This window comes from Zonotrichia albicollis, chromosome 5 (assembly GCF_047830755.1).
Source record: "Zonotrichia albicollis isolate bZonAlb1 chromosome 5, bZonAlb1.hap1, whole genome shotgun sequence".
Taxonomy (NCBI): domain Eukaryota; kingdom Metazoa; phylum Chordata; class Aves; order Passeriformes; family Passerellidae; genus Zonotrichia; species Zonotrichia albicollis.
Window position 1 is genome coordinate 55,981,973 of NC_133823.1, and position 17,220 is coordinate 55,999,192.

Genomic DNA, 17,220 nt, shown 5'->3' on the forward strand with positions numbered 1-17,220 from the left:
TATGGGTTTTTATTGTGTTTTTTTTTTTTTTTTGTGGTTTTTTTTCCTCTTATCTAATTTTATTAACCCCCCCTTGCAGGGAAAACCAGGTGGGTGCCGGCCATGGGAGCCTATGAGCTGCATTGCTCACAGGTTTGAGAGTGAGGGGAGCAGAGGAGAGCCAGGCAATGGAGCTACTTCCACAGAAATTCCACACAGCTTTGTGGGGAATCTTGTCTAAGAAAGGACAGAAAATATAGGAGGAATAAATGCAGCAAGTGAAAAAGTAACATGGTCATGGTCTTCTTTAAGGTGAAAAATACAAGCCCAACATGGTATCTTGATTGAGAATACTATGGAGTATCGAAAATTATGTCTGATTTGAAAATTAACTACCACTGTTGATTTTTTTTTAAATTGTAGATTTAGACTTACAATCCCTGTTCCTAGCAAACTTCCAAGTGCCGGGTACAGAGATATTGTGGAAACAGGGTGTAATGGCTTTCAAAATAGAGGGCTTCTGCAACCTTAATTTTAATACAGTATTCGATTGAAAAATAACCATCCCAGATTCAGCTGAGTCTGTTGAGCCTTTTTAAAAGCTCCAACTCAAACTTGGCCAGCTCTCACTTGGTCAGTGTGTGGCTTTTCTGGTTAACAGTCTACTTAATGTCCTTGCAATTTTTTCTCTTTATTATTTCTGCTAAACACACAGGTAATTTTAACAGGCATACTATATGGACAAATTCCTGTAGATCTGGGAAGGAGAACCTTGCAACAGGTTCTCATCCACCCTTTTCAGCACACCTTAGTGATGCCTTCAGATATTTAATGTGCCTTATGTTTCACCTTTGATTTTCACATCACCTGCACTATGATAAGAAATTACACAATACACATGCACACACATAAGGAGTCATAGTAGGAAAATATTTTGTATTAATGGTGCTGTGTTGAGGCCAAAGATCCTGGTTACTGATCGGTTAATGTGAAAATATTTCAGGTTTAAAGCAATTTTTTCATAATACCAGTGGCTTCTTAAATGTTTCGTTTGTTAAGCTCACACCACCAAAGCTCTTAGCAGATTTTTAGGCACTGGCATTAACAAATTTTAATAGAAAAAACACATTCTTCATATTACAGTGGTAAAAATTTATGCATCTTATAAAGAAATTTAATTTCCTCATGTAAAGTAGAATTTTACACATTGTTTTTAATCAATAAAATTGGCACAGTTCTTATTTTAAAAGGGCTATTTTTTCTCCTGAAAGCTGCCTTTTGCATAGAATCCAAAAAATCAAAAGGGTCTCCAATTAAGAAAACATTTTCTGTTGTGCTGAATTCATGTTACCGTACTGTGAGCTCTGACATTTTGTTTCTGTGGTAACCAAAATCAGCTGATTAGTTGGCATGGCAACAGAAAAGATGTAATCCCAGCAGACACACTCTAATCAATGCCCCCAGCACAGATGGTCTCCGGAGGATCAACAAGAAAGAGGCTGGCAGGCATTCAGTGCATCACGTGGTTGCTCTAGACTAGGCCAGGAAAAAACTAAAAAAGAACATTTCTCAAACTAACCAATAGCTTTTTAACCCCTTCACTGCACTTATTAATTGTAGGAATTTCAACTGCTTGTGCCTATGAAAACCAGCTTTGGTCCTGTGCCTCCTTGCTCACAGTCTCATTCTCCTAGCACCTGGCATACTTAAAAGTGTTCCCCCTTTATTAACTACCGCTTCTCAAACATGAGTTGTTGCTTTAAAAGAAACCTAAAGCTATTACAAATCTGGGCAATGCCTGATATTATTAGTAGGGATTAGATTCACTGATTTTAAGAGCTTCACCAATAAAATCCAGCTGATGGCTGCACTCCTGGGAGATGGAAGTGAGTAGTGAGCACATGGGGCACTCACTGCTTTAGTGGTGAGGGCAGTGCCCACCCCTGCCACTCCACTGGGACACATAATCATTGATCACTGTAGAAAAACAATTTGTCTACACATAAAGTGGGAGTGCCAGAGCTGGAGTAAACACAGTGAAAACAGGGGCTTAGGAGGACTCCTAAAACTTACTTCTGCCTGAAGAAAAAAGTGGAGCATCTCCCAGGTAAAAAAACATAGTGGTCTTGGCTGCAGAATTTCACAACATTTTATTTATGCCACTGAACTATTATAAATTCTTTATACTATTTATTTACATCTTGATAAAACAATTTTTAAGTGTATGACATTTTACAAGGACCTTTTAGCCTCAAAAGACAAGCTGGACTATTCATATTCTTACTGCTAGGCATGTTCTGGCCATATTTGTTTCAGAAGAATTGGAAATGCCATTTTATATATTCATCCAATACTGCTGTATGCAGTGAGTTGCTCTAACTAGCAAAATGTTGAAATGAAAAAAATGCATTTGATTCTTGATTCTGTGGATTCTTGATTCAATACATAATGAAAAGTGGTTTAGTCTATTGTATTAGAAGTTAGTGAATTTGCAGCATAGAATTTGCTTGTGAAACTGAAACAGCTTGTATTTTTGCATTAACTGCTCCCCCTCAGGATAGTTTCAGAGGGTCAAATTCAGATATGATCCAAGGAGCTACACAGCCCCTTGCAGTAGTGCTTATTATGAGATGTCTGCTTTGTTCCATCACCAATGCTGTGAGAGTAGGAATTTACCTTTGGGTACAGGATCTGTGCCCTTGGTATCTCTGCTAGAAGTTAAATAAGCACAGCTGAGACAACATTCAGCTCTAACTTATTTCTGAGAGGGTATTATTTCTTCTCCCCTATTCCATCAACTACTGTGCTTTATTTCAGATTTGCTCTTACTAAAAAGTTGTATTTTAAACATGCAGGCATTAAACTTCCTAATTTTTCTCCCAGAATCCAAATTAATTCCCCACCTGAATTTTTCTAGAAGGACACAGGTTTCTATTGGAATCTGCCAGAGAAATGTGAAGGCTGAGGCAAACTGTGCACTGCAGCAGACAGAGACCTAGTGCACACAACAGGACAGGGCCACGGGAGGCAACTGTGGCCCCAGCCTAGCCCATACTGCTAACCTCCTGTCCAAAATAACAACACTGTCATGTCCTTCCATGATAAGTAAAATAATCTAATTGAATTGAGAAAAGTATTATGTATTTAATGGTTAAAATTTTAACCATTTCATTTGCTATTTCATTAAAGCCAACACAAAGGGGAAGGACACAGAAATCGCTGTGGGGAGCTCAGCAATGAAGCAGCCACTGTGGAACTTTGGCACATCTCCTGCACCTGGCCAGGACTCGCAGCTCCCCGTGAGCAGTGAGGTAGCAAAGAGGCGCCAATCTGGTCTCCTTTCTGTCTGCCTCTGTCTGTGTGGGCCACAGGGGCTGGATAGGCTCTCTTGTCCTGGCTCCCCAGTGCACCACACACCAGCAGCTTCTCCTCCCTCTGCGCCCCTCCGAGGGCAGATGGCAGAGCAGGACCTGCACAGGGATGGGGCTCCCACACATGCCAAAACAACAAAAGCCATGTAACCCTGGTCATGATGCTGTCAATAGCCAGGGACTTAAAATTAAAACCTCCACGATCCTACAATTCAAGGACAACACAGATTAGCTACCTTCTCCTGCTGCCCCTTCTTCCTTTGTCCTTTTCTTTTTGAAAAAGTTAAAGATGAACAATACAAGATGGAAAATCAGCATTTCCTGTTATCATTATTTACTGTTAATGTATTAAAATGTAACCACTTTAAAACAAGTTTACTGATTTTTTTTTTAATAGAAGAAAAATTTTGTTTTAATTTTTATTTTTCACTCTTTTGGTACTGCTTTTTTATACACATATATGGCACCCGTTTTAATTACAGGACTGGATGTACCCTATGCATGAAGATAATTCACTATCAATTACAAATACTGAATATTCACTAACTGTTTTATCCAGAGTGTGTTTCAATTGATTCCTTCCATTGACTTCATAGACTTTTGGACTGGCATCCTACTGTATTAAATCAGTATTTTTCTACAGATTTATAGTCCTTGTACTAGGTAAGTATCAAATGTAATGCATACCATCCCAAATGGTAGGTACCAACAATGTGAAATCTCATTGTTGCTTTAAAATCAAACCCAGAGAAAAGGAAATGGTCAGACTGAATTTAATTCACATAAAACTGATAGTTCTGGCAACCTGGCATTATATGCTTCTCTTGCAATCTTTCTGGGAGAATTACAGGAAATACCCACAGAATCTTCCAGTCACATAATGAATATAGAAAACAGTAATTAAATGGCTCCAAGGGTTTTCAGTATTAGAAATAATCTCAGTCTACCAGAAAAATTCAACAGCCAATATTCTTCACCCTTATACACACTGTAAAGGAAAAAGAAAACCAAAAACCAACAACATGCTTTATTGAATCTTCCCTGTTACCTTGGTAAACATGGGTTTTCCATGCTGAGTGACCATGGTGCATTGATCACAGTCCACTGTGATGGATGAGTTGTGGTATGACTCTTTTGAGTGCTTGAGAATGTAATACAGGTCTGTTACACCTCCTTCAAAGACAGTGCTAAAATAACGAGGAATGAGGGTTCTTCCAATTGCTGTGAGGAAAATACAAAGCAGAATTCAGCAAATGCTCTAGGTTATAAAATCTCAAACTATTTGCTAACAGCACATGAATAATTTTAAGTGCAATGAAATCAAACTTTCATTTAATGAATATAATACTTGTTCTCTACCTTTTGTAGAGACAAAGTTGTGCCTGGTCCCACTAAAATCAATGAAAATGGCTGACTCCATTCAGAGGGAGTGGGCTCATCCTATATAATCTTTTTACACTGATGGCAAGTTAGAGTCACTCTTGAAACCATCTGCAAGGGTTTTTTGTCCCAAAGTAATTAGTACACAGAAACCCACATGATGCCAGTTACTACTGAAAGCTGAATATTACCCATAAGTGTACAAATACAAGTGATGAGTATCGACAGAAATATACTTCTACACCCAAAAAAGCAAAGCACTTTTATATAAGGGGGTTGTGTACACATATATGGTTTTTGTGTGTGGGCATGTGTATATTTATATTTACCCACCCATACATGTGCACACACACACATGCTCATGCACTCTGGATTCAACAGGAGGGCTGCTACTCATAAATCAGAGTACTGGGGGTTGAAGGAGGACTGAGAATGGAAAACTAGAATGTTATACAATATAGGACTACCCACAGATCTATCTGAGATCTCTCGATCGGGACTCCCTTACAGGCACCACTTAAACCCCTAACTATGGACTGAAGATTCCCAGTTCAGAATTATTTAGTCAGGCAAAACTCACTTCAGTAGTAGTTTTAGGTAAGTTTTCCAAGGTCTAATTACAAAAATGTAGTAGTGAGAGTGAGCTTCTGAGTGTGCACAAACCAGCAGCAGCACTGACATCAAAGGCAATTATCTCATATGCAACTGATGCTTTCCATCTCCTTCTTTACAGATAAATTTGAATGTAACCACAAGCCTGGCATAAGAGAACATTTCAGATTATAAAAGATGGATACTTCCATACCAAATGACTCATTGCTTTGCAAGCATTAATCAATCCACAGTAATTTTGAGTGGTGGATACATAAAAATTGCCTTCATTTTACAGGGAAAAACCAAGCAATCTAAATGGTCTCTTGGAAGAATGAGGTAGAAAAGTCACCATCCACACGCAAGATTAGAGTTTATTAGTTCCTAATTCTAATTTTTCTATTAGGACTATGTGGTGACTCATGCCTCCCTCATTTGCTGTATACTTTTGAGAGTGATTTCTAAAAAAACTATTTTCATAGAAATTTTGCCAGCATATGAACAAAGGCTCCTGAACCTAAAAATGCATTTGCAAATGGTTGTTGCAAATTAAAAAATAGGGAATTTTCACAGTAGTTCTGTGAATACTGTTTTTGTTCTGTGCATTGCAATGTGAAATATTGAATAGGCAGTCATAATGCATATTGTGTAATGAAAATATGCAAATAGAGAAAATTAGGACTTGTAAAAGCTTTTGCTGTAATATCACTTATCAATGTAGTTTAATGTACAAAATATACCACACTCTCTGGAAGTAGCTGACAATTCAGTGGATATATTTAAAGTTGTACAACTAGATCCTAAAAAACCCCACCCAGTAACCATGCATAGAATAATTTTTACAGTCTTTTAATTTAATTTAGAAAAACTGAAGTCCAGTGTATTAGCACAGGATTTAATTCATGGTTCAAGTCAAATTTCTTCATGTTGGTGTGGTATACAGTAAAAAGTGAAATTTACCCATCAAGTTAATTTCTTGCTCCCCTAAGGCTAATTAGTGCAAATTAAATTTCCTGCTAATCATCTTAAGCAGCAAATGGGTGATATGAAAATCCAGCATTCCTACTGATTGTGATAAACCTCTATTCCTGTGACTTATGCACTGCATAAATATCTTGAAACTATTAAACTGCAGTTTATAGACTGTTCCCAAAGTAGAATGGTCATGTGGTGCTGCTTTTTGCCCTGTATTTACAGCTACAACACATTAAAAAAGGCTAGAAATACATTAAATAATTTATTATTATTAATAGTAAGCATTTTTAATAAAAGTTATTTCCTGGTAAGTGTTATCTATGCTTGCCACAGGGATATGCTGCTGTTGAGAACAAAGTGGGAGACCAAAGGGATGAAGATGAATGGAGGTGCACACAAGGATGTGCTCCATGGAACCTCATTTTCCATGACAGATGCACATGCAGACCCTGTCAGTCTGCAGAACTGAAAATAACTGATGCAAATATCCAGTGTAAATGTTTAAAGATAAATATTCAGCTCCAGAAGAAAGAGTAATGGAAACCTGTGTTAATGGGCAGGTTTTAATGAGCAGCTGAGGCATCTCCTCAGCTTTGCCACCAAGGACTGAAGCATGTTCAAGGTTTTGGTTCTCTTCCCGAAGCACTCAATGGCTGAAAATGATCACTTCGTTTCTAGGATAAACATGAAACTACAGCAGTAACAAGGGGTTTTGTGCAGGAAATGGAACTTCTAAGAACAACAAAGGACTGTAGAATAACTGTTATGTGGCCTAGAGATCATCCCAATCCTTGGGCACTTTTTAGTGCAAAGGACTATTCCTCGAATTTTTCTCTTCCAAGACATAAATGTGTAGATGAGCATGCAAGCACATATGTGTGTGCACTCCCTGCTCTGCTGCATGCATACACACAATCCTTTCCTGAGAAAAAGAATGGGAACATGGCAATGGTGCTTTTCTCTCCCTGCTTGCAGTAGCTGGATGCACTCACATGTGGATGCACACACTCCATATGTGCCTGCAACTGTACATGTCAACAAGATTTCAGCAGCACCATGTATCTCCTGCTGGAGACAGCAGAATTCTTTCTAGGAGGACCCCAAACAATGTGAAGGCAGAACTATGGAACAACTGGATGATTGTGGCCATTTCAGGATGTGGTCCAGCCATCCTTATGCCAGTGAAATGAACTCACCCCCTTGCAGAGCACAGAGCAAGCCTGGCCTTGGGTTTGCAATTCCCCAGTGCCACTCACAGCAATAATGGAAAGTATAGTCTCTAGCACATCCAATTGCTGAATGAAGCTTTATGTGCTTTATTGAATTCCTTCATATTTTAGAGGTTGGCTTTAACTCCACAGAATCCATGCTGAAGAATGTGCATCTGTGCATGGTTTTGTAGGGCTCCTCCCTACCACACTCTTCCCTAAATGAGCATGACATGGAGCTTTCAGAGCTATCATATAGATCTTAGCCACAGGAGCTCTAAACTGAGCATTTGCAGAGCAGTTTGAATAGGGAGAAGTTCTTTTAATTTCCTTTCTTAATAGCAAGGCTTTATTCTTTCTCCAGTCTTTGTCCCCACCCACCCCCATGGTCCAGTCCTCTGCTTTCTCAGCTTATGGTTGGTTGCTTATCTTCCAAGCTCACTGCTCCACTCCCAGTACCTCCTTGTCTTCTTCCTCTCCTCAAATGATGCCTGTTCGTCTCAAGGAAACTCAATAACCTACCCTAAATCTACATGATTTTTTTCATTCTTCTTAATTAAGAAGGCCCAGTTATTTAGTCTCAGTTTCCTCATTTTCCTCCCCACTGCCCAAAATACCAGCTTCACACACACTTTTTCAGTGCCCTTCCTACCCAGCCAGGCTTCCACAGCTGCTTTTCCCAGCTTCCCTGCCTTGGCAGCCTAAGCTCTCCTTCTGGATCTTGATTTTGTGGGTTACCTCCGCCACATTCTCTCTGGACGTTTTCCCAATCTGTCTCCTTGTAACAGCAGATTATTTCTCCAAATTAATCCCATCTTCCCTTGCTTCCTTCAGCTTCTCATCAGCCAGAGACCAGTCAAGAAGACCTCTTTCCTCTGTGTACCCTCACCCAGCCAAACATATCCCCATTCCCTGTATTTCTCTCATTGACTCCAAACTCTCCCTTACTCAGTCATCCTCCATCTTCTCCTTTCATCTCCCAGTTACTACTTCTCTCTCCTTTATCATATCAATGGCATCTACTCCTGATTTTTACCCTCCTTTTTCACCCCCTCCTCTTCCCTTTCCTTTCCTCTACATTCAGGTCAAGTTCCTTCCTCCTTAAGGCCACCTGGATCCCAGGCACATGTGCCAGCAGTGTAGGAGAAAGTGTTTCCTGCTCTTGCATGCACCTGGCTGAGCCTGCAAAACCTGTGGGTTTTGTAATGGAAATGACCATGATTCCACATAGCCCTGACCTGCAAAATATCAAGTTACTCTGTGTAGTTGGCATGTGGATGCCCCACTGAGCTATGTTCCTGGGAAGGGAGACCTTGGAAATTGTAGCTGCCAAATTTTAGTAAAGCTTGCACTGAATACCTGAGAATGGGTACCTTTCTTTTCCCAAAAAATATTTAGAAATCTGTTAAATTCAGTCAGATTTCCACAAAGAGGACAAAGGGATACCCCTACCACAAAGGTGAGCAACCCTACTCCAAAGCATACAGACTTTTAGACATTTTAAAACAAACTTGCAATACTTTCATAACATGGAAAAAACATCTTCATCTATACAAATAATACCAGGCTTTTATGTCCTATTACCTAGAAAAGACCATTTAGTTGTGTGAAATGTGACACCCCACGTTGCAAGGTACTGCATATACCAGAAGGAAAAATCACCTGCTCCTCAGCATTCAGGCATTAAGTCCAGATCACTGGAATGCTGCTTTAAATCATCATTTTGTCCTGGGCAGCATCCTTCCCTGGCTGAAGGAGGATCTCTTATGAGATGTGGACACTGCCACTTAATCTTTGCTTGATTTTGCTAGCAGTTGCCCAGATAGCAAAGCAAAGTGACAAAGATCAGCTGGATTTAGTAACAAGAAATAGTTATTTTTACATGAAAATGTCTCTAAGAAAGGCATATCAGAAATGAATATTTTGCACAAATAAAGAATTATGTCATCCACTGGCATGACGTAACATTAGCCTATGTTGTAGTGTGACAGCTCCGCTAAATGTGATTCCATGTAATTTTCCATGAATAAGAGACAAAAAAGCAATTTTAGAATTGAAGTAAGACAGATTTGTGACCTTCCCACCCCATATATGAGTGGTCCAGAAATCAATTAATTCAATCTATGAACATAGGTGAGAAGCTTTATAGGTCAGTAACAGTTATATTCTATATAATTCCTCAAGTATCACCCATGGGGAATTCTAAAGAATAGAATGAAACCATCTGATATATTAAACAGCCCAAGGCCTGCCTCTCAAGGAGGGATGACTGAGTTCACACTCCTGCTTTTTGGCCTGGCCATGCAACAATGATGATTAGGATGTCCCTCTCTCATCCTGTTCCTTTAGTTTATTTTCCCTTTTAGATACGTTTGCCTGAGCATAAAACACATAGTTCTGTTAGAAATATGTTTAACTCTAGAATTATTATTCCATCCCAAACTGAGCCAAAAAGTCCAATGATCTACAGATGGGATTATCCATAACTTGTGAAGTTCAGGGTTTTTCCAAGCCTCAGATGAGCTATGGGTAGAAAACCAGCTGAAAAAATAGTTTACAATATAATTTTGGTAACACCACACAGTGAGGTGGTGATGGTACTGTTGAACGGTTGGGGTTTTTTTCCCCCAAGGAAGATTTGAGTAAATTAGAAAGTAAACATGTTTTTCTAGTTCACAGGAAACTGGTATTATTTGTGGGATAGGAATAGTAGAACATTTCCTCCCTTTGTGTGCCAAATATAGGCTGTCAAAATCTCAGTGCCCCCTCTACAGAATGAAGGGTCATGGCCTTTTGCAGAAGCAGGGCCTGATAGCAAACCCCTCCCTGCTCGCTGAACTGCTCATGTGTTGCATTTACAGTAGAAGCTCTCAGGATCAGACATTTGGATTTAGCATATATACCATGTAAAATAACTGCCAAGTTGGTGCAGCAAAGAACAATGGAAGTGTTAATCAGTGAAATGAAAATATTGGTTTTATTGCTTTCAGGCTGGTGTTTTGCAGCTTGAATCCTGTCAAGTCCTCTGTCTTTAATTAAAGCTAGGTTATAAAATAAGTAATAAAACAGAAACAAATAAACCCCAAAAATATAAAAGATAAAAAGCCCTTAAAAGTTCCACAGAATCAGCAACAGAATGAAAAAAAACCCTCTGCCTACAGCTCAAAGGAGTTCTGAAAGCTCTGGTGCAGCCTGCAGCCGATTATCTCATCAACACACTACAAATGGGCTTGAGGAACTCTGCTGGTTGGGGCTGTGGGGTTTTTTTGGCTCCCAACACAAAATGTTGAGCTGTCCCATAAAGCTCTAGGCAGACTATGAGAGTCTCTTGCCTGAGAGATTATCACAGTTGGATCTCAGTAATTAAATGCAGATGTAACTAACTCTCCTCAGCCAGATGCAAGGGCTAGGGAAGCCAGGAGACAACAGCCCATTGATGGCAAATGAACCTTCCTGGGCACTGCAAAAGAGAGCATGAGCTTTCTGTTAATTGTTAATTGACATCTGTGGGCACAGCCAATTAACATCTGCGTGGGCCAGGGCTTGGCATGTTCATTTACACATGTTTCTGAACATATGTAACTGAAGTAAACACACCAGTACACACAGAGCAAAACTCCATGGAGTTACATAGTGGTGTCACTGCTGGTGCTCTGCCTACACTTCTGTTTGCCCAAAATTGTCCCAGTGAAAGAGCCCATCACTGTGTTCTCTTCCAGACCCAGTCCATCTGGATGGGATGTGCAGGGAGGAATCCCTCTCTGAAGATGGACAACAGCAAATCTGCAGCTCTGGAGGAGCTGCAAGGCAGGATGCTCATGGGACTGCTTCTCCACCTCTGTAACACCTTATCTGCTGAGTGGATTCAGACCCAAACAGCAAAAATCTGTGAATTCCTAGGAAAAGCTACTGTCAGATTTGATAGTGTGGCACAGAAGGCAGTGAAAAGGCAGTCTAATAAGTCCAAATTCTGTCTCAGAGACGTGGGCCATGTTGATTAAACCACCCACATGTATCCAAGGCAGAATCTGGCACACACAGACCTGTCCTTTTTTAATCCCTATCTAGAGTGTGAGATTGGGCTTCTATCATGTAGATTACTTTTAGAATAAAATTAGAAGGTATGATTAATTTCCACTAATAGAAATTTCAGGTTATTTACACCAATTAAATATTAAGTGAAAGTATGATGTAAAATCTATACAATAGTAATAAGGATAATACTATATTAGAGTACACTAGTGTGCTTTTAAAAGTATTATACTAGTAATATGCTACATTGTATTTGCACGTTCCAAAAACATCTGCATAATCTACACATATTATCAATTTTAAACACCATGAAATTTGGAAGAGAGTAGAAATAGTACCTCCATATTGCAGAAGCACGCCTATTGAGGAGTAAAATTAGCATATTACATATATATTTTCCCATGTACTTGAAATTACATTTTTTTTTATAATCATCTACACAGCACTTTCTGGATATTGTGGAAATCCAATGTTTCTAACCAATTTGCCTTTGTTCTCAATTTTGTGTCAAAATTACAAAGTGGGAAGTGTAACATGTATTCAGTATTGTTACTGAGTGAATTGAATCCTTCCCACAGCCAGAACGCAATGGTTTTGTTTAGATCCATTTCACTTTCATGGGATCTGTTTGCAGTATCTTATTTATTTTATATCAACAACATTGCCTACTGTTAAAGGCTATAAACTAAAATATTAAAGCTTATAAAGTTGCAAATGTATAGATTTTTGCTTTCCAATTCCTTCTAGCCTGTGTAATTCAATCATTATGTTAGATCTGACTGTGCCTCTTCTGCAGTATTTTCTAACAACATTTTACCCTGGTGAGGATTTGTGTGTAAAATTTGATTCACTTGACAGTGTATTTCCTTTTCTTGAAAGAGTGTAACCAGCACTTCAATCCTCTAAAACACACTTGAGTCAAGAGCAAGTAACAGAAACTATGACAATGAGACCTCAGCTTTACTCCCTGCACCTTATGACCCTTATTCTCAATAGACACATAATCTGCAACTCAGTCTTAAATCCTTCATTCCTCTGGAGAAAATATTTCACTATAATTCATTTTGGTAAAAATATTGAGAAAAGAACTATAAAATCCCCTATATGTCTCAGCACAAAGCTAAACTGCATGAAAGTAATTTTTAATTAAGGTTTGTTGTAGGCCACCCTACAATAAAATCTCCTCCCAACCTTTTTCTTATTACACTGGTAGCTGACCACCAGTCTTTAAAGACCTGCTCAGTACAAAATTCATTTAGCACATCTCGAGTATTTCAGCCTCAGGCTAAGAGAATCTAGACCAGGGAATGTAGAGAGCAAGCAGCAGAGCCTAAGATCCCTTTCACAGGACAGCACCTGGACTTGGAGAGCACCTCTGGAAATCATCCCACCCTCCACTCAGAGAAGGAGCATCTGCAGGGGCTTGGCTAGAGCTGTGTCCAGTTGGGTTTTGAGTGCCTCCAAAGATGAAGCCTTCACAACTTCTCTGGGTAACTTCTGCAAGTGTTTGACCACCTTTGAAAGAAAACAGTTTTTGTCGTGTTTAAATGGAATTTTCTGTGTTGCACTTTGGGCTCACTGCCTCTTGCACTACACTCCACAACACTGAAAAGTCTGATTCTATATTCTTTAATCTGTCCCCACACACATTATGGGCTTCTCCAGGCTGCAGAGTCTCAACTCTCTCAGCCACTTCTCACATTGCAAATCCTCCAAGCCCTTACTCATATTCACGTCTCGTTTCTGGACTCACTCCAGTATATCCGTGTCTTGCTTCTAAATGGTGAGTTCAAACTGACTATCCTACACCAGGTCTATCTCTCCAGTGCTGAGGGAAAGATCACCTCCACCACCTCCCTCAAACTCTGCCTATGCAGCCCAGGAGGCTGTTGACTTCTCTGCTGCAGTGGCACATTGCTGGCTCACAGTCATCTTCAACTTTCGGCTCCTTTCCTGCAGGTCTCATAACCAGTGTCTCAAGCTGAAGCACAAATAGCAGAGCACCAGCCCTGCACAGTCCTGTTCCAGCTTCAAGCTTTAATTTTTTTTCTCTGTATCCATTGACAACACTAATAACTGAGGGATCCTGCTACTCGATTCTAAAATGAAAACTCAGAGCCCACACAATTTATTGCTTAAACAACTGAATTAGATTTCTAACAGTACAGAGCAGGCCAGACCCTTATACATCATTTAAAAATTCAGAATTTGTCATGGTAGGCAGCTTTATCAGGAAGCATACAGTCTAAGCTGATTTTTTTAGGCTGGAAGTGAGAAATGGGTGGGTTTCCCATATTTTTGTTCCACAGACAAAAAGATATACCTTAGATGAGGAAGCTCCAGTTTTAACTCTAAAACTTTCATGTCTTATAAATCAAAACCATCACTCCCATGATGAAAATTTAGAAAAGAGAGTATTTGTGTTTGCATAAAAATGCTACACTCTGAATGCAAATAAAGCCAGAACAAATGGTTTGCCTGCTTGCAGCACACAGCCACTCACACTTCTGTCTGTGCTAATCATTCAGCTTGAAGAAAGTGTAGTTCAGTTAACTTTGTTCAACAACTGCAAAGAAGAAAGTTTTAAAAGCAAACCAAAGAGGTTATTCACAGCTGTATGACAAACCACTGTCAAAACATAACAAACCACAACCAAACTCAAGCAGAAAATGACAAAATGTAAGACTGTAAAAATGATGGAAATTGTGCAGGACAGGCATTTTAGATGAACAAATGCAATCTGTACCAGCATAAAGGACCAACACAGCAGAGAAAATGATACCCAGAAAAGTTGTCTCAAGAAATAAAGACAAAACCATAAAATTCAAATGACAGGACACCAAAAGGAAGGGACAAAAACCAGGGAAACCATCCAGTTGTATTAAATCAAGCATATCCCTGACCCCTGACTTCATCTGACCTAGCAGAATGCTAAACATGGCATGAGAAAAAAAAAAATGTAAAAACTTAAGCAAAATGATGTTAAGATAAAGTGATATTGGCCATACCCTCACAATCTGCCACCAATCCTTTTAGGCAGGTACCTAAGCTGATCTGAACCTAGACAGAAACCTCAAAGACAAAGATTGGGTGCTGCAGAACAAAGGTGTCTGCCTTTCTGTGGTGTGTGGTGCTGGTGGTGAGTTAAGTGACCAACCCATATATTTCACAGTCATTGACTTGATTCATCTGTTATTGGTCTAAACCAAACAGTTCAATGAAAATTAGGCAATTCACTAGAGCCACACCAATTACCACTTGCTAAGAACTTGGTTGTTATGCTGGGGATCTCCCTTCCATTTCCCCTTCCTACCCCCAAGTTGTATAAATATTCCAATTATTGCTACGAAAGCACATAGGAAGATCTGTTGTGCTATATTTTCTGGAGTGAAATTTTCCAGGAGACAGATGTCTACAAATATAATTCTACCAGTTTCTCATGTCCAGTGTCTCCTCTGAGCCACATTGAGATGGGAAGCTGAGGCAGAAAAAAAAGCCTTACATGTATTCTAGAAATACTGTTAAACATGTGCAGTCTATATAAGGGAAGACTGAACAACTGAGAAAGTACTGATCTGAAAAACGCACTTTCACCCTTAGAAATGTTGGAAGAGAAGCTGTGAGTGACTGAGTACCATGTGTACCATGTGTAGTGGAGGACTTTTCCACTTCTAAAGTTCTTGATTTTCATCCAGGCAAAATCAGCAACATCAGGCACCTTCAATTAGCTGCAACTATGATGAATTATATTTTTGGTTTCAGTCCAGTTTGTATCTGCCAGAATAGCACCTCATGTCATCACCACCATGCCCGATGAAAAGCCTGGGGACACCGCTCATGATGTGAAGTCTGAGGACAAGCACAGGCTGCTGGGACCTCAGAGGGTTTAGCTCAAACACAATTTACTTTTCTTCTTGGATGCTTTCTGCAGCTCTCCACAAGCTCCCTTCTACTGAGGGATAGCAATACCAGAACTTTTGGCAGCTAGACTAAGTATTCAAAGCTGTTCCTTCACTGTGGTTGGTGCAGTGCAAACGTAGCCATGGATATTTCTGTAAAGCATATTGTAGGCAGACACCAACACGAAGTAACCCCAAAGCTACATGTTTGTATAGCTCAGCGTCATGTCTGAGGAAGCCATTCCCATGAAGAAGGAGCTCTGAGACATGAAAATGGCCACACAGCATCTGGTCAGCTTGGTGTGTGGGGGAAAACAGGCTCATACAGGCATTTCCCCACAGGTGCAGCTGACCTCCTCAACACTGTAAGAATTATTTCCCTGGCAAGACTGAAACCCACAGGCTGGCCATGTGAAGGAAAAAAAATCCTTTCCCCCAACACAGGACTTAGTGCACAACTACTGTCAGTCAAGCATCACAGCATGGTCCACATTCAGGTGAAAAATATCAGAGGTGAAATGGGTTGATATGTGCATCAAAGAGGAGATAACGTGGTGGGGAGTGTGTCTGGAGAACTGGTGGGAGGTGAGGGGTTACAGTAACACGATAAAAGATATACATGGCATTCTCAAAATCCTCAAACTGCATTGAGCACATGTGGATTGATAACCAGCATGATTTTTCTGGTAATGTTATGCTGTAGATGTATGAACAATATCTCACCAGTGGATAATATCAGCTGTCGGTTATATACATGTTTTATAACAACCAGAACACTCTCTTTCAAAAAGCTGTTGGAGGTTGGCTTTGATTATTTTTTTCAGCAGCAAAGCTTGCTTTCCCACTCTCTTTCTCTTTCAAGCTCATGGAAGCTAACTGCAGAGAAAGTAAAAATGGGATTGAACACAGTGGACAAGATCATTAGAAAAATAGTCTACTATTTAAAAATGTTTTGTTGGTTTTAAAAGTGTGTCTTGTTTATTACCCTTAAAATGAAGGTAAATGCCCTGTGTTCACTTATACAAATCAGATGTCAGACAAAATAACATGAAATAATAAAGCAACAGTTTCAGAGAAGGACAAGCAATGTAGCAGGTTTATAAGCTTCAGTCAGAACACACATTATATGTAGTTTTTAATAAAATTTTATGCAAGCAATGCAAAATCCTCTTAACTTGAAAAAGGTAACATCAGTAATAAGTACTACAAAAAATCTGTGCTGAAGTTAAAACAACCACCTTTTAGCTGTATGATACATTTTTTCACATTTCTTAGAAAGTCATTATATTATCTTCTTGGAATAGTTTTTCTGCAATGACTCACTGTGATTTCTGGAACTACCATGGGTAAGATACAGTTCCCATGACAGTCTTGAACTGCCACTGCTTGGACAATTTCAGGGACTGCCTGACCACAACCACTGCACAGGATGAACCCAAATGTCCACCCAGAACAACATCATTGCTTAACAGCAGACAAATTAGAAACCTAAGAAAAAAAATGTAAAAAAAAAATAAGCGTGGCACAATCCTTGCCCTGGTCCATCCCACCTACTTCCAGAAATAAATAACTGAAAAGTCACGGAAGTGATGGCTGCCTACAGTTAGACATGGAAGTCAGAGCTACTAAGAGCTACTGACATCCAAGCACGGTGACAGAGCAGGGAACCCCACTCTCCAGGTGCCACCTCTAAAACCTCTTAATTTACTTATGGGAAAATATATACAGACTTTATTATCCTAGGCTGAAAGCATAAAAAAATTCTCTTGGAACATGTTTTACTGC

At 39.6% G+C, this 17,220-nt stretch overlaps 1 protein-coding gene across 15 annotated transcripts in view; it reads right to left on the reverse strand.

Annotated features, from left to right (window-relative positions):
* Positions 1-17,220, reverse strand: part of LDB2 (LIM domain binding 2) — a 367,729-nt gene that overhangs the window by 48,494 nt on the left and 302,015 nt on the right. For all 15 annotated transcript variants that reach the window (XM_074541795.1, XM_074541794.1, XM_026792138.2 and 12 more), the window contains one exon: positions 4,399-4,571. In XM_074541795.1, coding sequence (XP_074397896.1) covers positions 4,399-4,571 — 173 coding nt within the window. The remainder of the gene's footprint in view (positions 1-4,398; positions 4,572-17,220) is intronic.